The sequence below is a fragment of the Chanodichthys erythropterus genome, chromosome 10 (genome assembly GCF_024489055.1).
Source record: "Chanodichthys erythropterus isolate Z2021 chromosome 10, ASM2448905v1, whole genome shotgun sequence".
NCBI classification, from domain to species: domain Eukaryota; kingdom Metazoa; phylum Chordata; class Actinopteri; order Cypriniformes; family Xenocyprididae; genus Chanodichthys; species Chanodichthys erythropterus.
Genome location: NC_090230.1, coordinates 54,106,568 through 54,132,651, shown reverse-complemented (window position 1 = coordinate 54,132,651; position 26,084 = coordinate 54,106,568). Strand labels below are relative to the sequence as shown.

General features: G+C 36.9%; 1 protein-coding gene across 3 annotated transcripts in view; it reads right to left on the bottom strand.

Moving 5' to 3' along the window:
- Positions 1–26,084, bottom strand: part of LOC137028877 (rab GTPase-activating protein 1) — a 108,734-nt gene that overhangs the window by 8,018 nt on the left and 74,632 nt on the right. For all 3 annotated transcript variants that reach the window (XM_067398208.1, XM_067398209.1, XM_067398210.1), the window contains 9 exons: positions 24,732–24,806; positions 24,334–24,459; positions 22,549–22,692; positions 21,351–21,392; positions 20,125–20,253; positions 14,664–14,756; positions 12,429–12,539; positions 12,182–12,286; positions 11,056–11,139 (listed from right to left, as the gene is read on the bottom strand). In XM_067398208.1, the coding sequence (XP_067254309.1) occupies positions 11,056–11,139; positions 12,182–12,286; positions 12,429–12,539; positions 14,664–14,756; positions 20,125–20,253; positions 21,351–21,392; positions 22,549–22,692; positions 24,334–24,459; positions 24,732–24,806 (909 nt within the window). The remainder of the gene's footprint in view (positions 1–11,055; positions 11,140–12,181; positions 12,287–12,428; positions 12,540–14,663; positions 14,757–20,124; positions 20,254–21,350; positions 21,393–22,548; positions 22,693–24,333; positions 24,460–24,731; positions 24,807–26,084) is intronic.

Here is a 26,084-nt window from a genome sequence, read left to right as displayed (position 1 = left end):
CATTCATTACAAGATGATTAGTTAAAACATTTCAAATACACCTGCTGAATATTTTTTCTAGTCATGTATTTCACCATTGAGGATTTCTTAAAAATAGTGTGTAAAAATCTTGTCTCGTCTCGTGAACTCAATCGAGTCCCGTCTCGTGATATACCTGTTTCGTTACACACCCCTATAATTTACAAATATCACTAAAAATATCATGTAATCATGGATCATGTCAGTTATTATTGCTCCATCTGCCATTTTTCACTATTGTTCTTGCTTGCTTACCTAGTCTGTTGATTCAGCTGTGCACAGATCCAGACGTTAATACTGCCTGCCTTTTGTAATGTCTTGAACATGAGCTGGCATATGCAAATATTGGGGGCGTACATATTAATGTCATTTCCATGTACTGAACTCTTGTTATTCAACTATGCCAACCCCCCACATCCCCCCCCCCCCTTTTTTTGAAGATGGTTTGTCATTTTAGATTGTTCTTATCATGCTGACCTATGTCCAAGTGTTCATTTTCCCAGTAAGTTTAGTTTTAGTTAGTTATTTGATGCTATAAAAATAGGGTGTAACATCATGATTGATTGACAGCTGTGTTGGCGGGACCTTGACACCTCGGCTCCACCTCAGGATCACTACTGCACAGACACTGGCTCCAAATAACGTAATCTGCAACGACTGTTTCTGGGATATTTTGGCTTCATTTTCTACATTTTTTTTTTTTATATATAGTCTATGGAAAATACTATTACACTTATAATTTGAAAAATACTTTATATTAAAAAGCTTAATATTGTCTGACTTTCTATATAAAGCGTAATTACAAGCGTCTGTGGTCTCCCAGTGATTTACATTACGCACAGTTTAGCATTATGTGATTCATTTACAACAAAATAAAACAATCCCTTCATTTCCAAAATAATTTTTTGTCTTGCATTATATAGTAAAATGAGACAAGCTCAGTGCCGATTCATTCTCCGGTTATTCTTTTTTGTGAATTGGAATGTGTGCTAAGGATTGTGGGTGATTGTGAAGGACACAGTTGATGGATTCTTAAAAAATAAGCCAAATGAAGGAAACCAAATGCCTTCAAAGAATCCTTCAAACTGACACATTCTTTGATGGAGCTTGATGATGTGGTGGCCAAGATATGCAGCTTTACTAGGATATAGTCTTCCGATTGAGAAGCACCGCATGTTTAATTTTAATGGACACGGCAATGGCTGTAATATGATTTTTCTGTAATAATAATTTTTCTAAAATACAATTCAAAATAAAGTGTAAAAATATGCAATCTAGTCCACTTTCCAGCAATGCTGCAATACTGCTGATTTAAAGTTTGGGTAGTTTTAATTCAGCTGAGAGGTCACAATGTTTCGCAATAGCACGATTCATATGAGCTTGTGTTTCCTGTCTCCCACATTCGCATGCGTATGAATTAAAATCAATGGAACAAGAAGTGTAGTGTGACTACACCTTAAGGATGAAATTCAAGCTGTACGTGTAAACCTGGGCTTACGTTTGATGCTGGTCGATTCTGCCCTGTGTTTCTGTCCCACTCTCTCTTCTCTCTTCCTAAAAACTTCAAGTTGCTCTCCACTATAATTATCAAGATCAAGTGATATAGATTTTTCGCCTCTTTTATCATCCACGAAACTAAAACTGTCAACCTGATCAGTCAGAAATGTAGTAGCATGCTGTACCTCTCCTCAAAACATGATGCTGAGGCATCATTCATATCTGTAACAAAAACAAGCCAGATAATTTATTCTTGCTGCTTGACAAGAATTAAAGGGTTAGTTCACTCAGAAATTAAAATTCTGTCATTAATTACTCGACCTCATGTCGTTCTACACCCGTAAGACCTTCGTTCATCTTCGGAACACAAATTAATATATTTTTGATAAAATCCGATGGCTCAGAGAGGCCTCCATTGCCAGCAAGATAAATAACACTTTCCGATGCAGTTTGATATGCGCTCCAAACCACTGATTCAAAACAAAAGATTCGTAAAGCTTCAAAGCTTCATGAAGCAATCGCTCATCACTAGATATTGTTGAATAAAGTCGTAATTTTGGGGGGTTTTTTGGCACACAAAAAGTATTCTCGTCACTTTATAACATTAAGGTTGAACCACTGTACTCACATGAACTGTTTAAAAAAATGTTTTTAATTGCTTTCTGGGCATTAAAAGTGTTAACTAGAAAATAAAGTTTGAAATCAAACTTTGATGTTGACTTCTGTTTGGCCACAAAGAAATAAATATAGAAAGAATGAATTTCTTGTATTTAGTGCTGTAACAAACAATTGTTGTGATGATTGATGGATCTTTGTATTCTTCTATCTCTTTAAGAGGTGCTCAAATCATGGCCACTTTAAGAAGAGGCGCGGCCGCTTTAAGAGTCACAGGCGCTTTAAGAGGCACGGCTTGCGAGCTCTGAATGGGTAACATCATATCAGGCGATCATCTAACCCAGCGGTTCCCAAACTGGGGTACGTGAGGTGACAAAAGGGGGTACGTGAACAAAATGCTGAGTAGTTCATTTAATTCTACCTTAAAATAATATTAAAATCGAGCATGTATTTCTAAACGCCAAAATGTCGTAAATCCAGTACATTTAATCAAATTACCTCATCATTTGCAGTCAAAAACGACTGTATCCCATAGACTGTAAAAAAAATATGGACGTAGCATCCGTGACGTCACCCATAGAGTTCTGAACAGCAGTTTTGAAGCGAAAATGAGGCTGCTGCCATCTTTGCCACCGCACATCACTCCCGAATAACTGAAAATGGGCAAAGAGGCGGGACATGGTTTGAGCTGATGTGACTGGTTGCTGAAACCACGCCCGCCAAGCTCGACGTGACCATGTTAGCAGGCAAAGGAGCTATCTATCTTATCTTAGATATGATCTAAAATAATAATGAAGATAAGTTTTATCATTAGAACGTTCTAAAGGTTTACTGTCAATCTATGGTGTTTCTTTAAGATATAGATGCTCCAACACCAGTAGTGTTGGGTGTGCAAATAACAACATGGAAAATCAAATGGGACTTCATACCTTTATAATAAATAGAGATTGCGAGATGAATCCAATCTGTGGCACTTAGGTAAAATATGAGTGTCCATTGCAAAACAAATAACTTTAATAATAACACATTTCTTCTGAATGATCTGCTCTCTATCACGTTCTTCAAGAAAGGATGCAATCTGAGCAGCGTTTATGTTGTAAAGATGTATACGATCGTATCTAACAAACAAATGAGCCCATGTCCAAAGTATATTTTTTCAAAATAGTGCAGCAGTTTTAGTTTAGTCGGATTTTGATATCCTCCTGCCATTGTCATTGTAAATCTCACAACCAAAACTTTCAGCCAATGCCACAATCCAACAATGTGTGTTGTTTATCTTCCCCATGCATGCACATCTACACAGACACACATCAGTCTCGAATATTATGCAGCAAGCCATATTTTATAATTGTATAAAATAATCTAGAAAAAAGCACAAATACGGCTGAGATGCCAAATTCAGCGGCAGCTGAGGTAACATGACGGCTCACAGACAGCAGCGGTAATCTACCTGTCACTCAAGTGACCACGCCCTTAATTATGCAGAACTTTAACACTAGAAGTCCCAGAGAGCAGCCATTTGGCTTTTCTACCTATAAAACCCGCAGGACAGCCGATGGGCTGGAAGGCTTTAGGCTAATATCCTTAATCAGCTGTGAACAGTTGCTTTTGTTATGTAAACAATGTGGGGCCATGCTGAGCCACTTCAAGGAAACTTGTGTTTCACTTTGCCATCTTAGGGAGAAATCAACACACATGTTTTGTTTTTTTTTCCTTTGTTGCTGAGATCTATTGATAAAAATAGTACAAAATAAAATAAAGAAACCAACCATTTGTACACATATTTACAAATAATATTAAAAAGTGAGTGAGTACATTCCAGAAATCACTCACAATCCTGGCACTGCCTGGCAATATATTATAAATACATTTTGTATATATTCATTATATATTAATCTTATATTTGAAATACATCATAAGTCCATTTTTAAAAGTGTTTGAAAGATGGGTTCAAGTGTACTACAGGTGGTAACTAAATACATTTTTCTATACAGAGATAGTATGTTAAAAGCACATTTTAGTTCAAATTCATGGTGTCTCAAAATAGCACAGTTGAGTACACTTAGATGTTCTTAAGATTATCTTAAGAAGTACTAAAGAAGAGCTTTTAGTATATTAAGTACAAAATAAGTGCATGGAAATAGAGCACTGTACATTATAGAAGTGTAAAAGTGTACTAAAATAAAGTGTATTTTACTGCACTTTTTTTTTCACCTGGGTAGACACTCCAACACTTTCTGTTTGCATTAAGATTATTTTTATTACCACACTGGCAGATATTGATAATTTTACTTAAGTAAAATGCACTTAATTTAGATCCCCCCAGGAAACAAGACTAAATATCATATATAATTTTCTCATATAGAAAATCCATCTTGATTTAAGATTTTTTTTTTTTTTTAATTTACTTGAAATAGGATAAAAAAAAAAACTTAGTATGAAAAGCATGGTTGCAGTGTGAATGAGTGAGTTAACTTTTTAAACATCACTTGCACTCCCTCATTTCAGGGTTAACATACTCAGAGTTTTCACTTAACCTCCTTTCTGAAACCGGCCCATGGTCAATCAAGTTCTCTGCTTTTAGCAGCCCTCCCTCCCCCACACATACAAACAAGCCACCAGCAACCATTCACACACACACCCCCAACCCCCCTGCAGATTGCTCAGGTAATGACCATATTTACACATGAATTGATGCTAATGATAGCCAAAAGACTAGCCAGTTAGCACTTGGCTAAAGGAGGGTTACAAATCTCTGGGACTTCTAGTGTTAAGGCTTAATATAATTTAAACGGATGAGTTATAAAAAAAAAAAAAAATCACCCCCCTCAGAGTTGTCATGAAGGGCAAAATTAGCAGTATAGATCAAAACCACAATTTGAACCAACTTGTAAACATGTTTTTTTCTGCTATAAACTTGGCCAATTTAACATGGGACTCTATGAGATTCTGCTCTCTTTGGGAGCCTGTCCCTAGCGGCCAGTCGATGAATTGCAGTTTAAGTTACTTCCGTATTGGCTTCACGAGAGAAAGGGGGAGGTTGCCACTTGCTGTATCCACAGAAGCAGCATGGATATAATAGATTGCGTGCCGAATCTGCTGCCTTAAATCGGTCTAAATTACTGCCGTTCTCGACAATGCACCTTTGTAAAAGTTGGTATTTAGCACTTACTCGCATGAAGAACAAATACAGACACAGATAGTGGACTGATATCGATTTAAGACTCAAACTTTCTTCAATACAAAAACATACCTTGTGTGAGTTCTTGTATTTAATATTGATAACGTGCAAGAATGCAATTGTTCCCAAATATCCACATGACTGCAAACGTGATATTATTATACAACAGGTCAAAAAATAAAATGTACATTTTAAACACAGTAGTAGCCTATTTACTGTATTTTGCAATGAAATAATAGTTTTAATGAAAACCACAGCAGAACTACAACACGCGTCTGTGTTTCGCGAACAATTCTGTGGCTTTGAACGAATCGTGAGAGTCAATGAGTCAATGATTCATTCACAGCCACTTGCTTCGTTATTGAATGAATGACTCGATGACTCACTCATAAAAACAGTGACTTACTGCCACCTGCGGGCGGTTTTAGTTTAATATTTAAAAGTTTTACTTAGTTTTACCATCATTGCATATTTCTCTATTGAACATTTTTTATTTAAAACATTATTTATTTTATATAATTATTCATAAAGGTAAAAAAATGCACTGGAAAATCAATTTAGGAAGCAAATATTGTCCCTTAATGGAAAAGGTTAGCCTGGGTGCCAGCCCGAACCCCGCCCACAACATTTTTTGGACGGGAAGTTCGGTCTGGACTCGATCCATTGTGGAGTAATTATGCTCGGCTCCCAGAAGGCCGAGCCAATCAAATTGCCAGGGCGGGCTTTAATCGATGATGGACAGGCTATCTGCGGTTACGTAACCACCCACGTCATCAAAGAGCGCTTGGGTTGAATTGGTTTTCACCAACGATGACTGCTGGAGAAGTAAGATGTTTAGATTCCACTATCACGTCTGTAATAAAAGAAATCGACAGCGCATTAATTTTAAAAGACGAACAAAGAACCGCAATCACGGCATTTGTCGATGGGAAAGATGTGTTTGCCGTCCTTCCAACAGGATTCGGCAAAAGTTTAAGTACAAGTTCAACATACGTCACTTACTGCATTGCTCTGATTGGTTGTAGGTCTATCCAATTGAGTGCAGTTTTTTTTTTACTGGTTCGGTTAAGACACGCCCCATAATTCAAGTGCAATGGAGCAGTATCAGACTCACATTCTGCCTAGAAAATGAGTATGACGAAGTCAGGCTAGGAAAAGGTGTGACTGCAGTCGAAATGGAAGAGAAGGGGGTACGCAGAAGGATGGGAATCCCTTCAGGGGGTACTCCAAGCAAAAACGTTTGGGAACCACTGATCTAACCTGTTCAATAAACTGTTTAAAACATGCAGTCACCCCATCAATACTGAGATTCTAGATGGTATAAACAAAGATATAATGAAACTGTCGTGTCTCTCGCTCATCTGCTCATGCTGGGAGCTGCAGCGGCGCGGGCGACACAACGCGCCTCTAATGCACAAATCTTTGCACAGATGCCACACATGATTAACACATTAACAAAGTCATACAAACAAATAAGCTCTTTGATGCGTTCTTGTGCTCACTTGAATGAGATTCGCCATGTATTTTGGACATGATGATGAGGCGAGAATGGACGAGCTCCGGAGTCAGAGCTTCATTAGAGACGTAAGCCGTCCCTGTGTCACTTAAAACCTCATCCAAAATCTAAAAGTACCTCTTTAATGCATTCTTGTGAACGAATCTTGTCGAATCGCTGGAATTTTTTTATTTAAAAAGGTTAAAAAACACATGTGAATGAGGAACAGAGAGAGAACGCATTGCTCTGGGCAGTCGCGGCTCTTTGTCATCAAAACAGCGTCCATTTACTATATGTAACTCTTCAATGCGTTCTTGTGATAGAATCTTGTCGAATCGCTGGAGTGTTTATTTCACTTACCCATAAACTGCACAATATTTCCAGTTGATATAAACAAACAGCTTGTGAAGCGCTCTCTACATTATTTGTCATTTGACTGGGCTGAAAACAAGATTATTTCTTAACCGGCTTCCTCCAGTGGACGGTACTGCTCCTCTAGAGGGTGCATTTTTGCTCTGTCAATGTTAGTCTATGGAAAGATTTTGAGTTTAAAAAATTTGGCGAATTTGGTGCTTGTAGCGTTAAAGCTCTGGGAGGAGAAGCAGTCAGAAAATTTAGTCTCAGAAGAAAAATAATAAGATGTTTTAAGTAAAATATCAATATGTTGGCTTGTGCCAAGCCAACATAATAATTATCTTGCTGGCAATGGAGGACTCACTGAGCCATTGGATTTTATCAAAAATATCTTAATTTGTATGCCAAAAATGAATGAAGGTCTTATGGGTGTAGAACGACATGAGGTGAGTAATAAATGACAGCATTTTCATTTGTGGGTGAACTAGCCCTCTTTAATATAAAGAATGTCAACATTTCGAGAATATGTCTGAGCTACTCATTAAGTGAACAGATATGAATAGATGGGAAATATTTTTATTAAACAAAGACTTTTACTTAAAGACGACATTTTTTGCTGCCCAGCAATGTCAGATGTGAATAATGTATTTATTCGTACAGTACGGAGACTGAAGCGACTTTTGAAATGAACTAGGCCTGAAAACATTTTATAGAAATATTTTTTGTGTTGTATTTTCTCAACCTTGTCTTCAGACAGCAGATGTGTTAAACCTTTCCTCCTCACACTAATGAGTGAATGTGTGTTCATTTCACACCGGGAAGCCGTCCAGCATGATACCTGCAGGCTTTTGACGCTCATTGTGTGCTGTCTGGCTCATACAACCAATAAGAGCGTGTGTGTGTGTGTGTGTGTGTGTGTGCGTGAGAGAGAGAGAGAGAGAGAGAGAGAGCTGGTTCAGCTCAGAGGACACCATTATCATGCTCCACCATGAATCATGCTGTCAGCGGCCCCATTAAAATGAACTCTGCAGGGACAGCAGCTCAACTATTTTTACAGAGATGCTCTCATACGGCACTGAAGGTGCCACTTTCAGGCCAGCCTCTCCTCTACACTCAAACAGACATCAGATCAGCCCTTATCCATACATAAGCACGTTAAACTGCTCTTGTTTGGACTTACATGTTTACAGGGGCATATTGAGCCTTTAGCTCTATTTACTGTGCTCTATTAACAGCCATCTTGGGTTATTTCTGAATATGGTGTCCTATGTAAAACTTAAAAATGAGACAAAATGGTTGGAGTGTGGTTGGCACACATGCACTGACGCATTGAGCATGTTTTGAATTGGCTTACGAAACTTGTTCTGCCCTATTTTCTCCATCATTTCCTGCCTTCTTTCTACTCACTGGTCAATAAATGTGTCAAAAAGCCAAAACTACAATAAAACTCAGCTGAGGCCAAGTACAACAATGGGACATTGTAAGGATTAATAGCTTTGTTTTGTCAAAGCCATGTAAAGTTAGTTACCATTATTTACAGCTTCATAACATTTGTCCATTAAATAACTTTGCATCCAATGTAACAAGGTATTCTCATGTCGATGTAACAACAATACATACAATGTTTTATGTCAATATGCATCACAGCTGTTGTGATTTTGCCTCACTTCCTGTTTGGTGTCTTTACCAGCAGTTTAGTTTCTATGTAGAAAAGTGTCAAACTTCAAAATTTGGTCTGATAAAGATTCAGGAAACATTGAATGAGAAGTAGCCTTTTTTGTTGTTTTTTTTATAAGTGAATTAGTTTAAAATTGTGAGAAGCTATACAGCAAATAGAAAATTGTAGGTTCTAGATGCTTGACTTTAGGTATTCCAAAGTTGTTTCTAGGCCATTCAAAAGTAAGTAGGTTAAATTCTCAATTTAACAAGTAGCAACAGATCATTTCAACAAATCATAGGGTGGGACGTGGTTCATCCATCAATTGTTTATTAGATGGGAGCAGATGTGAATGCGAGCTCAGTCTCAGTCTGAATGAAAACATTTGCATGGATAAATCTTTTACAATAAGACCATTAAGATGCATTTAGAAAATGGACAGGCTGAATTTCCGTGTTATGCCAACTTTAAACATTGGTTGGGCCACTGTCGGGCCAAAAGCAAGCATGCTAGTGCGTGCCAGGGCCAGTACCATTTCCACTGTCACTTACGGGGCTTGATCGGGCCTCATCTGGACCAAAGGCCAGGGTTTTTTTTGCCAAGAGCCTTGGTCCAATGCAGGTAAACTGTGGTCATTAACAGAGGCAGAGATTATCTTGAGTCAGGAGAGGTTCAGCACTGAGAGGTTCAGCACCTCAATATTTAAGACATTTAAAACAATTTTCAGCTCAAAACACACTTTCAGACACCAGTGAGTGTTTGAAGGAAGTAACTTCCGATTGCAATCTGAAGGGGATTCTGATCACTGTATGAAGCAGTAATGTATTTATATGCTATGCAAAAAGTTTGTGCTTTATCTGCTCGTGAGCTCCCTCTATTGCTCTGGCTGAAAGGATAACAGTATTGTTAGATGGGAGAGATTGCTTAAACCTCCTCAGATTGCATAGAAAATGCATAGAAATTCTCATTCTATCTAAAATAAATGTTACGTAAACGCTTTATGTTTTATCAATATTTTTCAAAATGTGTGAGCCTTTGGACTTAACCTTAATGGAGTTGTTTTGTGCATTCCTGTTATCACAAGTGCAGGTGCAACAGAATAAGTATGTTCTCTTTTTATGTTCGATAATGATAAATAACAGTTTGATTCAGAATGATTAACGTGCACTCCTGAGTCCTGACACAAATTTTTTTTTTAAATTGTAAATCATTGGTCAAATATTAATGCTGGAGTCTTACGTCCAAATGTTCGCTTCTGTCATGTTCAGTTTGTGATCTAGCTAGTTTTAAGTCGGCTACCTTCCCCATGCTGGTGATATGGTGTGGTTGTGTGACGTTGTTCTTCAGAGGTGGGTTAAGGGCGGGTTTTAGGGCAGCGCTGCAGGGCTACCAGCCTGACAGTAGAAACGGAGCTTGGTTTTTGCCTCGTGACTCAAGGTCCGAGGCTATTGGCCCCACCTGGTACGTTGTTAGCCCTGGCTTGCAATGGCCCGACAGTGGAAAAGCGGCTTTTGATACCATACTTGCCAGCTGGGATACTGAAACCCACCCTTAATGAGTGTGCCAAACTTTTAACCATCCAGTTCAAAGTGTTGCCATAGACTCCCAGCAAGGAGCAGCAACAGAAGAAAAAGATGAAAAACCCAAGAGATAAAATATGTGCCTACACACCACCAGTGCCTGGTCCCTTAAAAACAAAAGATGTATTGTAGTGAGTCTGCTACAGACTAATGGGCTCTTTTCCTTAAGGATGAGTTAAGTTATGCTGCATGAAATAAAAGTAAAAGGTAAAAAGGGGAAAGATATAGTGACATGCACAAGAAAATTTTGGGAAGAAAAGTCTTGGGTTTGATTCCCAGGGAATGCACGAACTGACAAAATGTATACTCACATAAAACTATAACAGTAAGTAAAAGTAAAAAGTAAGTAAAAATATATTAAACAAACATTTGGCAGGGCAAGAGAAAACCATACCGTAAAACTGATGCACATTCATAGTGTCTCAGTTAAGAGTTTTATGAAGGTAATATAACTGGACGATGGGGTGTTTTAAGATGAGATATGACAGAGACTGGGACATTTAAACTGATTTAGGGTTTGATGCAGCCAATGGAGGGATATTGGACTTCATTATAGTGATAGAAGGCCATTAGAATCAGAGCAATCTCAAATAGAAACAGCTGACCATGCTCACTGGAGACACACTGTGTGTGTGTGTGAGTCGGTGTGTGTGTTTACCTGTTTGTATTCTCCAATGATGGAGCCGTTCTTCTTGATCTCAGACTCAGATTTATCTAGTTCTCTCCGACACATCTCCTTCAGCTGAAAACACAGATATAGACGCAAGTTAAACACTCTGCCTCTTTTTCTCATCAGTCTTTTCACAACAATACTATATTTAACCCAAGTGTCCCCTCTGGGAGACATATCTCCTGTCTATCAAAGGACAACTGTGTCCACAGGCTGTACAAATGTAAAACCTGTCTCAGAGGCACCACAGCAATCTACTCGAGCACACATCCAGAATACTGTGAGTCTGCCTTCTCCAGGGATCATTCCCTGATACCACTCCATTCAAAATATAGACATACATACACAGTTTATGAACGTTATTTAGGAAATACAAAACCAAACAAAAGACATAAGGAATTTATGTTTCTCATGACAATGTAAGAATATATATATATATATATATTATATATATATATATATATATATATATATATATATATATATATATATATATATATATATATATATATATATAATAATTTTTTTTTTTTTTTTTACAAAACTAACCATTTGTTTTATCTAAAGGCATTTAAAAAATAATCTGAAGTTGAATTAAGCTGAATTAATCAGGGATTTTATGTCTTTTGAATGTAGTTTTGAGCACCACACAAACTTTTTATGGTAAAAGTGACTTCTCTGATTGGTGGAACTCACTTGAGGATTATGGGTAGTGTAGTCCTTCACTGAGAATTTGGAAATTAAACTTTTTTTAAACATAGCTGAAATCATTGACTTATACATTAGCTATTTTTGAAGCCTATGGGTAATTTATCTTCTTAAAAAAAATATTTTGCTTTCAGGTAGTGCGAATTGTTTTTTATTTTTTTATTGCACCTCACAAGGTTGGTTGAGAGAATGAACAAAGTAAAATGAGCTGGAATCTAGGTAAAGGGTGATGACTTTGAAAAGGATAAGACACAAGATATGAGATTTGTTCACAATTTGTTGTTCATTACATAATTCCCATATTCCAATGTGTGCTATTTCATAGCTTTTGTGACTATGAGATGCTATTTACTATTTTGACCAGTATTGCAGGTAGGATTTGGGTGGTGGTGGAGGTGTCTCCGACCTGTGCAGACTCTTCCTCCAATCGTCTCTTCTCATCTTCAGAGTCCACCAGTTTTTGCTTAGTAATGAGAAGCTCTTTGTTGAGTGCGTCAGCTTTCTCCTCAGCCTAAAGGAAAACAGACACACTGTGTTATACAGTACCAGAGGCCACAGGCATGTATGAATGTCACAAGCCACTAAAGTTAGACCTGCAATGAAATAAAACTTTTAAAATAGCCTAAAAGTGGCAAACTGCCTAAAAGACTTACGTTGTCCAAGTCTTTCCTTAGGGCGATCTTACTGCTGACCAGCTCATGAGCCAAATCATCATTTTCCTGTTCCAGACGCATGTTAGCTTCCTGTAGCCGCCGGTTTTCTCTCTACAGAGTAGACACAGAGAGTGAGCGTGTGTGACTCCGTCACTGTCTTGTGACAGTCACTATAATGGTTAACTGTGCTGGGAATACGAGGAACCTTGGAGAAGAAACCTGATTAAAAATTGACCAGTTAGAAGGAAATATGTCAGAAAGCAATTAACACACTGACTGGACTTTCAGTCCTCCGGCTATTGTACTAAAAGCCTGTTAAAGGGCGTGTGTGTGTGTATGTGTGTGTGTTAATGCCATTCATATACAGAAATATTTATAAGCTTCTGTATTTAAGTGGAGCATATGACTGAATTCAGGTTATGCAACATATAGTGTGCATTTTCAGTGCAGGAGTGAATTCAAATGTAAATTATTTTATTAATACAAGAGGAATACAATGATCAACAATACAGAGCTAAAGCTTTTCGACATTCAATAACTAAAACTGAGCAATAGATTTGTAACAGAATTTATTAATCTTTGTCAAAATTAGTAAATAAAAATAAAAAAAAAACTTTTCATTGTTTGTTCATGTCAGCTCATGTCCATTAAATCATATTAACAGATACAACTTTTAATTTTTATAGTTTATTAGTAAATGCTGAAATTAGCATTTCAATGAACTAACAATCAACTAGCGCAGTCTGGGACATGGAGTAAAAACAATGACGTCACTAGTGACAGGTGCTTCAGGCAAGAGCTCGCTGCTGAATGGTCGAGACACAGCTGTACTCTACGTGCACATGCGGAAGACAAACATCACACATATTGTTGAAATCGTCTTCGCATTGGTTAAAAGTTTTGTCCGTCAAGATTTTACAACCAAGACCATGACTGGCTGTGTACAGAGAAAAAAGACATCACAATTTCCAACGGCAATGCTTAGATATTATAAGTAAAACTACCACCTAATTTTGAAAAATAAGGTCGGCTCATTTGTTTGTGAGAATCTTTACAGTTTTACAACATACATGTAAATGGTGCTCAGATTGCATAATTTCTTAAAAAACGATGACGGAGATCAGATCATTCAGGCAAAATCTGACATAAACAATGGATAGTATCTCAATATTTCATTGATTTAACACTTTTGTGGACAAAAAGTGCTGCTGGATGTTTTCCACTGAACGCTTGTCATGGACATTTTACTCAAGTGCGACGGATTGGATTCATCTCACGATCGCTATTTCATAACAAAGCTATGAAGTCCCTTTTTGATTTTGCATGTTGTCATTTGTACTCCCGACACAAAGACCACATATTGACAAAAAACCCTTAGACCTTTCAAAAGACGTATAATTTGTTAAAATATTGTATATTATTAGACAGTAGGCTATGTAGGTATGCTTCAGATGCATTTTTCATTGTTAGTATATATTAACTAATGCAGTTATGCAACTAATGTTAACAAATTAAATCTTATTGTCAAGTAAATAACTGAATGGTGAATTATTCTAGTGTTTTGTGTTTTTTAGTGCATTTTCTTGTCAAAAGACACCAAGTGTGGTAAAAGAGCCATCACGAACTCCAACAAAGGGATTGTGGGCAATATTTGCATGCCTGGATACACACTTAAAAAAAAAATCAACCAGAACTAGTGCAATATCTGGGCAACTCTAGCAAACTATTTTCATTTTACTTTGATTTAAGACACTCTAATTGTGATCTTGCATAATATTTAGGAGCCCTTTTTGTTGTAGAGAATTCAAAAAGCATTTTAATGTGTGTGTGTGGATGTTCGACCATAACTGACAGTTCCTAAATGATCAGAGTAATTCCTCGTGAGCTGGGCTCAGGCTAACAGTTGACTGGCAGGCTGCCGTTATCAGGAATCCATCTGGCCATTTTTTCATCATCTCTGAGCCCAGCGGTGAACTCGTTTCACATCGATGCTCATTATAAGCATAAAGCACATATGCTAATGGCACAAGATACAGGATGGAAATGGAGGAAAATGAGTTTGAGCTCAGAGCAGACGAAATCTAACGGCAAGATTAAACGCATTTGGGGGAACACACGCGCACCCTAAAGAGTTATGTAAATATTCATATGCACATAGTCATGAATGCAGATGTGTAAATCCGACAGAGACACATCACGCGGTCAGACAATCAAACAGACGCAGGATAAATCTACCTCATATCTCTCGATGGGCGCCTCCTGCTGTTCCTGTTGCTCTCGAATGGTGTGGTAGTCCTTCTCATACTTCTTTAGTTTCTTCTGACTGATCTGTGACATACAAAAACAAAGGGTGTTGAAATGGATGTGGACAAAGTACAGCCCAGGGGGAAAAAAAGTGGAACCCAGGGACAAATCCAATCTAAGCTTTCAGCAGCACACACAAAGATGATCTCGCACAATTTTAAAGCCACACACAACAAGAGTTAAGGGTTGTCGATATGTATATATACACAATGACTTTTATAAAAGCTACAAAAGTAATTCAGTCAAGAGTCTTTATTATTTTATTAATATAAAGAATACAGACAGCAGCAGGTATATTACGCTGCTGTCACTTTAAGACCTAATGCACAGATCCAATATATATACACACATCCAATTCTTCAACTGTTACGTTCATTTAAGATATAACCAACTGTGTTTACTTTAATACTGGCAAAGACAGACATTTTAATTTAAAGTATTAGTTTACTTTCAAATGAAACTTTACTTTCACCTTCAAGCCATCCTAGGTGTATATAACTTTCTTCTTTCTGATGAACACAATCTGAGATATATTAATAAATATCCTGGCACTTCCAAGCTTTATAATGGCAGTGAATGGGGGAAATGAGTTTGAAGCTCAAGAAAGTGCATCCATCCAGTATAAACGTACTCCATACAACTCCAGGGGGTTAATAAAGGCCTTCTAAAGTGAAGCAATGAGTTTGTGTAAGAAAAATATCCATATTTAACAAGTTATAAAGTAAAAAATCTAGCTTCCACCAGACCACCTTTTGTATTTAACGTACGAAAAAATAGACTTAACTGACATCGCGTAGGATATAGCGTAAGTGTTTTGAACTGCGAGAGGTGTTCTTTCTTGGTAAATAGAATACGGAAGCTGGTCTGACAGAAGCTAGATATTTTACTTTATAACTTGTTAAATATGGATATTTTTCTTACACAAACGTATTGCTTTGCTTTAGAAGGCCTTTATTAACCCCATGGGGCCGTATGGGGTACATTTATAATGGATAAATGCACTTTCTTGAGCTTCAAACTCATTGCCTCCGTTCACTGCCATTATAAAGCTTGGATGCATCAGGATATTTATTAATATTTGCCTGGAAAATCGCCATTCGCTGGAAAGTCGCCATTGAATCAATTCAATTTCTAGGGTGGAGCAAATCCGAGCAAACAGGAAGCGGAGTAAACCAATCAGAAAAGGGCGGATATGACGTTAGCAAAGCGACAAGAGTGTCAACAGCAGAAAGCAAATAAACGGCCCCGACTTAACATGACTTAATGTGTTTTTGGTCATTTAAAACTGAATTCACGTCTGAATAGAACAAATTCTCAGGTCTTGCGTGCGCCATCTTTGTTGATATTGAAGGGACTTTCGCCGCAGTAGTGTGACGCTTTTTGCGTCACTGAAATAAACTAATATGATTGCACGGTACGGTTTGGAGTTGACTCGAGGCGCGACGGAGGGCGGACTGATCAGACTGATATATCTTGTAGAAGATATATCATTCTGGACTTGCCAGGCAATAATAATATAACTCAATATAACAAATTGTGTTCATCAGAAAGAAGAAAGTCATATACACCTAGGATGGCTTGAGGGTGAGTAAAGCTTGCGGCAATTTTCATTTTAAAGTGAACTAATCCTTTAAGTTCTCTTTCACGTCTTCTTGCACTTGAACAGCTTAAAATCAATTTAAAGTTTAAACTGGAAAGTAGGGATACTAGTATCGGTATTGGGCCTGATACCAAGCTCATGTACTTGTACTCGTACTCGTAAAAATACCCCCAATACCAAAGACCGATACCTCATGTGACGTAACTGACAGAATCTTCGTAAGATTCTACGTAAGAGAAACAATGTCAGCCTCAGGGGAGTGGAAATACTTCAGATTAATGATGACAACACACACATTGCGAACTGCATGCTTTCAATCACAATTCGTTATCGATTAGTGAAGGCGGGATAGGCGGAATCACGCTGAATGACACAGACCAGAAGCGCTCTCTCTCTCTCTCTCACTTGCGCGCGATCCTAGTTCTCCTCACGTCTGAATGGTCAAACGCACACATAAACTAGTTGTCAACGGCTGCGTCCGAAAACCTAGGTAGCTGTCTTGCTGTCTCGCTATCTTATAAGAGAATGACTTGTACGGCAGCGTTTGTGCATGAAGGTACCTCACGAAATTGATTTCGGACAGACTTCTGAGGCAGTGTAACAGTTTAATGATCTACAGCAATATAGCGCGAGCTTTGGTGAGAACTAAACAAATATTTAATTACTACAGTAGTAATTTCTCGATAGAAATTATATCAAAATTGAAATATGTTGATCAAAATCGTACATTTATACACAAACTGAGCAGCAAACGCAACCTTCGGACGCCATCTTTATTTTTCTAGCTCAACTGTCACAGAATGGAAAGCACAGGATTGTGGGATATCAAAGGCAGCTAAGGATACATCTATGCTTCCTTCAAAAATCGATCTGAGGAAGGTATCTCATGAGAGAGGAAGTGAAGCTAACATTGGATTCGGACGTGCCTTGATGCCTTCTTATCTTGAAATGTGTCCTCGGAAGGCAGCATTTTTCAGTTTTCGGACGCAGCCAACATGTCCATCGTTTGGAGTATCTCACGTAAATACAGTCGGTTATGGCTTAAGTGGACATACACATTTGGGTGAAAACTGGATATTACTCAGTATCCATGGATTCGGTCTTAAAGAGACCGTAAGCTATATTTGTCATTAATGTTAATAAAACAGCAAAATATGTTAAATAAATGTGTACATGGTAAATAAACCTACTGTATCTGTAAAACAAGTTTATTTAATTTTTATCTCAATAGTATTTGTTGTTTGGTTTGTAAATTTCATTCTATATAACAAAAAAAAAAAATATATATATATATATATATATGTATATATATATATATATATATATATATATATATATATATATATATATATGTATATATATATATATATATATATATATATACATATATATTGGTAATTATGCCATTTGAAGGTTATTGGACACTGTGAAATTTTTGTTCTTTAAGTTTGTGACAAGCGCATAAAAATTATTAATTGTTTCATTAGAATAATAAAGAAGCTGTTCTACATTCATTAGTCTCACTGTGTTGTGCTTGGAAAACTGCATCACCACCAAAAAATAAAAATAAAAGAGAGAGAAATTAATAAATGTATAGGCATCGGTATCGGTGAGTACTAGAAAAAAAGTATTGGTACGCGCACTCAGTCCTAAAAAAAAAATGGTATCGGTGCATCCCTACTGGAAAGGTTTAAAGATGAATTAAAAGGATAAACTTTTGCGACAATAGAGCACTGCAATGTCTCATGAGCGCACCATAAAAAAGACAATAATCCAAAATCTTTACCGCTTGTCAAATGTGTACCAGTTTATCGAGTCTACTGGTATATCGCCCAGCCCTAACAAGATCTTCACAAACTCTTAAAATTCAATTTTATTGACTGACTTCTATGCAATTTTACTCTGCCAAGGAAAATCCTTAAGGTACCACGTGGGTGATGGTTACTTCACATGTCTGCAAGACGGCCCCTTCCTTTCAGTTCTTGGTCATTATCATCTCCAAAGTGGACCAGACTTGATGTCAATAGTCAAGAATCTGGCTCTTGTGAAACTAGCATGAATTACTCTTAAAGTTTATGACTATAAAAACTGTGAAAGAATCAGACTTGCCACCAACACAAAAATTCACTCTGAACAAGCTAATTTATTCAAATGCAACAAGACTAAGCACTAATTCATTTAACAGGATTTCTGTACATGCACTTCCCACTCACTGGACACAAACACACAAGCCGTGCAACATTTATCCACCTGCAGCTCAATACTACCTCATTTTCATCAAATGACCCCATTTCTGCGATACTGAGTGTGTTTTGTGTGTACAGCATCAGCCATTTCTCACCAGAAGACCGTGGAACTGATGCGAGAGCCGCAGGTACGTGCAGGTTTGTAAATGAGCTCTATTTAGCACTGCGCCATATCTGACTAGCTCTGGGACACAAAACCGGGTCTGTTCCATATTTAATCCGTAATGCTTGCACAGATGAAATGAGATCCATATAAAAGCCCTCAATGTCAAGAGTAGTTCATCAGTCAGCATGTTTTCAGCGACACCCCAGGGAACAATTAGGCCCTGGATGCAGTGAAATGAAGTATCGTAGTGTGTAAAAGCTCTTTTGATCGCAACTGGTGTTAAACTGAGGAAGGGGCCGTGGTCTTCTGTTTTTCTAATGCTGGGCCCCTCGTATATAAATAGCACATAAACACAACCAAATTCAGAAATGAAAGTGAGCTTTCAGTGTTGTGGTGGAATAGCGTGAATGAGGGCAAAAGAAATAAAGGTTAGCTTGTATTTGGAGGAAAAAGAGCGAGACCCAAAAGAAACTCAATCAGTCATGTTTAGACTGCAATGAGGAACTGATACAGCAATCAAAGTAAACAGGCAGACAGATACAGTGCTGTTCAAACGTCTCAGAACACACTGAAAATATGGAGATCGATATATCATTTTAAGGGCTTGTTCACCCAAAAATGAAACTTTGGTTATCACGTTTAGCTTCCGTTTACCATATTAGATGTGCTCTATGTATGTGGGTAAACCTGTTCATGTGATGGGTTCTCTTCAGAAGACTTAGATTAAACTGCTCCATTCATATGGATTATTTTTTATGATGTCTTTACATACTTTTTTATGTGTTGATGTGAATTTTTTGGTTGCGTGAACTTTCAATAGATGAAAAAAAAAGAGAATATTAAAAATAAGCTTTTGAGGATGAACAAAAGTCTTATTGGTTTGGAACAACATGAGGGAGAGTTAATGTGATTATTCATTTAGCTTTTCAATTTTTTTTTAATGCCGATAATCTGCATTTATTTTATTTTTTTTTTAAATACAGTAGAAGTATAAATTACATTCAGTAGATATGAACAACACATGAGGACAGATGCTGTAAATACAGTAAAAACAAGAACCAAGAATGTATTATCATGGGTCTCTTTTTTACCCCTGCAGTGTCCTCTTTTGGCCAATCCAGAGAATTACATCAACACTCTTACTGCCCCACAAAACACAACACAACAAGCAGAGCGAATAGCAGATGAATGGTCTATTCACACCATGAAAAGCTCTAGTAAAACAGCAGAAGTGTATTCAGGAGTCCTGTCAACTACCATACTACTGCAAATCCTGCATTTGCCATTTTTGGGACACTGGTAATGAGAGAAAAGCTCTCCCATTTGTCACTTTGTACACTATACACATTTTCTTGTAATTGTTTTCCTTTCTCTGTCTTTAAATTCCATCACATAAAATACTTAAGAACTAAATAAAAAGCCTAAACACAGGTTGGTTACCTTCATACTACACGCTAGCTCCATGAGCTTCTTGGCGTTCTCCTCAGAGCGATAACGCTTGGGCACTGGCACTCGAAAGAACTTCAGCGCGCCCTCAAAGTCCGTTTGTATCAGGTCATCTTTAGACGTCTGTGGGCAGAGACAGAGAGCTTTTCAGAATGTTTCTAGAGCCAGACAGAAAAGCTCAAAGGCATCATCTTGAGTTAAAGGAAAACTCCACTTTTTTTGAAAATAGGCTCATTTTCCAACTCCCCTAGAGTTAAAACAGTTGAGTTTTACCATTTTCGAATCCATTCAGCTGATCTCCGCGTCTGGCGGTACCACTTTTAGCATAGCTTAGCATAGTTAATTGAATCTGATTAGACCGTTAGCATATCGCTCAAAAATGACCAAAGAGTTTCTATATTTTTCCTATTTAAAACTGTCATTACGGCGTAATAAGGAACTTTGCTGCCGCAATGATATTACGCACCGCCTGTGACCACCTGTTTGCACAGGGAGCATGCCTTGCAACCATGGAGACATTTGTGAGAGATGCTGTGTAATATGATTATTGCAACGTCTGCTGCACCCATGGTACGGCAGCAAAGTTCATGGATTATTATGCCGGAATGAGAATATAGTTCCTAGCCATATTGGCCTAGAAAATCACAACTTTTCATTTTCCGTCGGTCTAATGTAACTACAGAAGAGTCAAGTTTTAAATAGGAAAAATATCGAAACTCTTTGGTCATTTTTGAGCGAGATGCTAACGGTCTAATCAGATTCAATGAATTATGCTAAGCTATGCTAAAAGTGGTGCCGCCAGAACCGGAGATCGGCTGAATAGATTCGAAAACGGTAAAACTCAACTGTTTAACTCTAGGGGAGTTGGAAAATTAGTCTATTTTCAAAAAAAAAAGTGGAGTGTTCCTTTAATGATGTTCATTTTCTGCTGTTGAGGTGTGATGGGGATACACTGGTAGACTGTCACTCTTCCTATAGGGTTGGATGACAGCACTAAGTAACATCTGATCACAAAGCAGTGTAGTTGCCAGTTATTAGGTGTGCTAATTACATCTAACTTTCTTTTCATATCTGTAACCATGCTGAAGAAGCATGGGTAGTTTGCAGCTTAATTTTCAGGAAACAGCATGGGCCTATATATTCATTACGCTACCTTGGTGAAACATCAGAGAAAAACATAAAAAAAAAAATAAAAAAAAAATTCATGAGCACTTCCTTACCTTCAATAATGCAAGAGCCACATTGAAAATGACACTGATGCCCTGAAAGGAGAAAACACAAGATTAAGAGAGGTCATTCCTATTATGAACAAGTACATTTTCATGCCAACTTAATTTTTTATTATATTAGATCAAATATTTTCGGATGGATGTAAAATAAAAAATCATTGTACGTCGAATGATTTTTTTTTTTTTTTTTTTTTCATAATTTTATTTATAACAGTTTTTATATAAACATAAAACAGATGAAAATCTCAATGTTTACATAAATACTTAAATATACTATACACACAAAAAAGGAAACAAACAAAAGAGAACCACCCCCCACCCCCCATAAACAGGCACCAGATACAATGAAAAATAAACATCTTAGACAAAACATAAGCATAAAACATAAAACAAACAAAATACATAAAACAAACAAAACATGGAGTGAAGAAATACATCAGTGAGACTATCCATTTACATGAATGCACAAGCAAATTCAACTCTTAAACAGATACCTAAGGAAGGGGCCCCAGATTTTATCGAATTTTTTTAGAAGCATCAATCCTGGAAAAGCGAATCTTTTCGAGCTTGAGGGCAGCAACCATCTCCGCCAGTCATTTATGAAAACTGGGTGATAAAGTGGACTACATCGAATGAATTTAAAATAATTTTGGTTTGATAAGATGTTGCTGTATTGTCATTACAGTTTATTTTTCAGGTATTTTTTTCTTTCTCCTATGGAAATGTTACAAACTAAACTTGTTGTCTTGTAAATGTTGATTTAACTGGTAATTGTTTATATATTATTCTTTTGTCCTTAATACAGTATTTACACCCTGCTATAATAGCTATATTTTTAATGACATCATCCTCCCGGAAGTGACAGATTTTGGTGGGACAACATCAGCACAAACATCAGTATTAGCATTGAGTTGATGAATTCTTTTGATTGTTTGTTTTTTGCCATCTTCATTTGCTTTTTTCATTCTCTAATACCTTTTAAAAATGTTATTTTACATAAAATGGAAGAAATCAGTATGATAATATTAAAATGACAAAACAAAGATGGTTAAAAATTTAAAACTCAAAATCTAAATAGCAACTACTAAACCCTTAACTCCAAATAAACAGGTAAACTAGGTAAACTGGGTAAAGAGAGCAGGAAAAGTGAGGTAAAATTGAGGTAAAGCAGGTAAGAATGAAATGTTACCTCACACAGCAGAAGGTCTATGATGTGAAAGACCATGTAAAGAGGGAATTTGGCTGTGAAGAGCGTGAGGAACCACTGGGAGGCGTACATGTGTGCTTCCAAACCCAGGTTCAGGAAGTGTGCATACAGATCTGGGATGCATTCCTACAATAAAGAGAGGCAGAAGTCACTAACAGTACCAGTTGTGGATGCTGTGGATGTTCCAGTCATACAACGTATCATGGTTTCCACAAATATATTAATCAGCACAACTGTTTTTAAATTTGATAATGATAAGAACTGTTTCTTAAGCATCAAATCATCATATTAGAATGATTTTTGAAGGATCATGTGACACTGAAGACTGAAGTAATGATGCTGAAAAGCCAACTTTGCATCACGGGATTAAATTACAGTTTAAAATATATTCAAGTTGAAAACAGTTATTTGAAATTGTAATAATATTACACATTATTACTGTTTTTTTTGTATTTTTAATCCAATAAATACAGTCTTGTTGAGCAGAAGAATAAGAAATTTTCACAGAATGACAGTGTACAGTTATATGTATTTTGTCTTGTAGGACCAGCAGACCTTTCTACAAGATGAAATAGACTTGCATTCAAGAAGCATTATAGGTGCCCTAGAACTTTTTTTTTTAAAAGATGTAATATAAGTCTAAGGTGTCCCTGAATGTGTCTGTGAAGTTTCAGCTCAAAATACCCCATAGATTTTTTTTAATTCATTTTTTAACTGCCTATTTTGGGGCATCATTATAAATGAGCCGATTCAGGGCTACTGGCCCTTTAATTCTCCTGCTCCACGCCCACAGAGCTCGCTCTTGCCTTGAACAGTGCATAAACAAAGTTCACACAGCTAATATAACCCTCAAAGTGTTCGGCATGCATGTGTTGGATTATGTGAGTATTGTATACTGTTATATTGTTTACATTGATTCTGAATGAGTTTGAGGCTATATGCTCTGTGGCTAACTGGCTAACACTACACTGTTTGAGAGATTTATAAAGAATGAAGTTGTGTTTATGAATTATACAGGCTGCAAGTGTTAAAAAATGAAAATAGCGATGGCTCTTGTCTCCGTGAATACAGTAAGAAACAATGGTAACTTTAACCACATTTAACAGTACATTAGCAACATGTTAACGAAACATTTCGAAAGACAATTTACAAATATCACTAAAAATATCATAATATCATGGATCATGTCAGTTATTATCACTCCATCTGCCATTTTTCGTTATTGTCCTTGCTTGCTTACCTAGTCTGATGATTCAGCTGTGCAGATCCAGACGTTAATACTGGCTGCCCTTGTCTAATGCCTTTCATAATGTTGGGAACATGGGCTGGCATATGCAAATATTGGGGCGTACACCCCAACTGTTAAGTAACAGTCGGTGTTATGTTGAGATTTGCCTGTTCTTCGGAGGTCTTTTAAACAAATGAGGTTTATATGAGGAAACAATGGAGTTTGAGACTCACTGTATGTCATTTCCATGTACTGAACTCTTGTTATTCGACTATGCCAAGATAAATTCAATTTTTCATTCGAGGGCACCTTTAATATCTTAATATCTTGTGCAGTTGTACTTTTGAGGTGAATTCATCTTACAAATTTATCTGACAAAATAGTCTTCTTTTTTAATTTAAGGACACATCAGGGACTATTTCTTCAAGAGGAAGAATAACACATTTGGTTATTTAAACAGCTTATTTAAAATGTGACCTTTACTGTTATTATTTGTATTCGAATATGTCAACTAATATTCTTAGTTTTCTAACACTAACCTGCATGAGTCTCTCCAGTTGGAAGAACTTGCAGTGCAGGTCTTCAAAGTTCTGCTTGAAGAGCTCCCTGAGACCGTATTCAAACATGATCTTGACCAGCACGCTGAACGCCTGTTCCTCTGGCATCTGCACCAAAATGACACCGCAAACAATCATTGATCACAGAGCTCAATATTAAAAACCCATCATGCTGACAAAATCCCAAAACAGGGAATCTCCACTAGAGGGCACCACCTCTCATCTCAAAGGATGATGTCACATACATTAGTTCAAACCAAGGAGTTTACTTGACTAAATAACATATTTTGCAAGTGCAAATACGCAAATATGCCATTATATTAAATGTTATAGATGTCCTTGTTTCAAACTGTTTTGATTGAAGATTCTTTGACACTCACGTGTAGTAGCAGCACAGCGGCAAGGAAGGACTGTCCTTGACAGTAACCAATTTCTTCATCATATACAGAGTATGCCTGCAGGATGAAAGATACAGAATGTTAAAGTGGAATTTTGGGTAATAATGCTCTAAATTGCTTGGTAGCAACTTAGAGTAATTGAAACCTCATTGGTTCTTGTGAAAGCTCTAATGTGCTGCGTAACAAGCAAGAATGAACCTCGTTGGCTCTCACACATCAAGCAAGTATGCTTGAGATTCCATTCTCTGATGTGTGCGTCGATCAATGTTAATATGTGAATAAAACTAACCCTTTATATCTTGACCGCCGCTGCAGTTCTCAAATCTCAATTGTGATTTTGCATTTATTAAAACTTGGCATTTTGTGATTATGTGAGTGATTTGTGAGTACGAGACATGAGAATTTATGTTGTTTAGCATCACAAACCTAGAGCTACACATCTTCAAGTGGCATGTTTGAGTATACAGAAGTGCAAATGAGATTTGAGAGCTCGACAGAATGCTTACAGATTGACCTACATAACTCTGAAAACTGTTAAAATGTCAGCTAATATTGTGACAATCACAAACTGCAGTGCTAATAAACTTTGTGAACTGTGGATTGAGAGAACTGAATCACACTGTGTGGTCAATATGAGAAATCTATAGTGCTCTATGAATGATGGCGGTAATAGTCGGGAGAGAGGGCTGGTGAATTATTAAGAGACGCCCAAAGATGGAAACCCAACATCAATCTCCTCATTTCTCTCATAATTTGTGACTTTCATATTAAACCCACTGACCTCATTATTTTAGGGAGAAAATTTGAGACCTGAAAAGTGTTTTGTTTGCTAAACAGGTGATTTGGGTTACTGACTGAACTTCCACCATCTTTATATGCTATGAAAAAGCCAATTGACTGTGGATGTTTAAAACATGAATAAATATCACGATTAACCTATATATTATACATACTAGTGCTGTCAATCGATTTAAAAAAATTAACTAATTTATCACAATTCTTTCTGTAACTGATGATTAATCACACCTAACATTAAAATTTGTAATATATGTTTATATTGTAATACATATTTTCACATTGAAATTAACGTAAAAAAAATATAAAGATGATATATTTTAAATATTTGTTTATACCAGTAGTATTATTATTATTATTTTTTTACTCCAATGTCCAGGGACATACAGATATAGCCTCAAACCCACAATGGGAGAAAGATTTTTTTTTTAAAAGAGAAATACATAAAAAATAAATAAATAAATAAAAATACAACTGTGTCAGACAGGAAAGTAAATGTACACAGTAGAATAAGGAATCAGGGAAGATTATTAACATAGT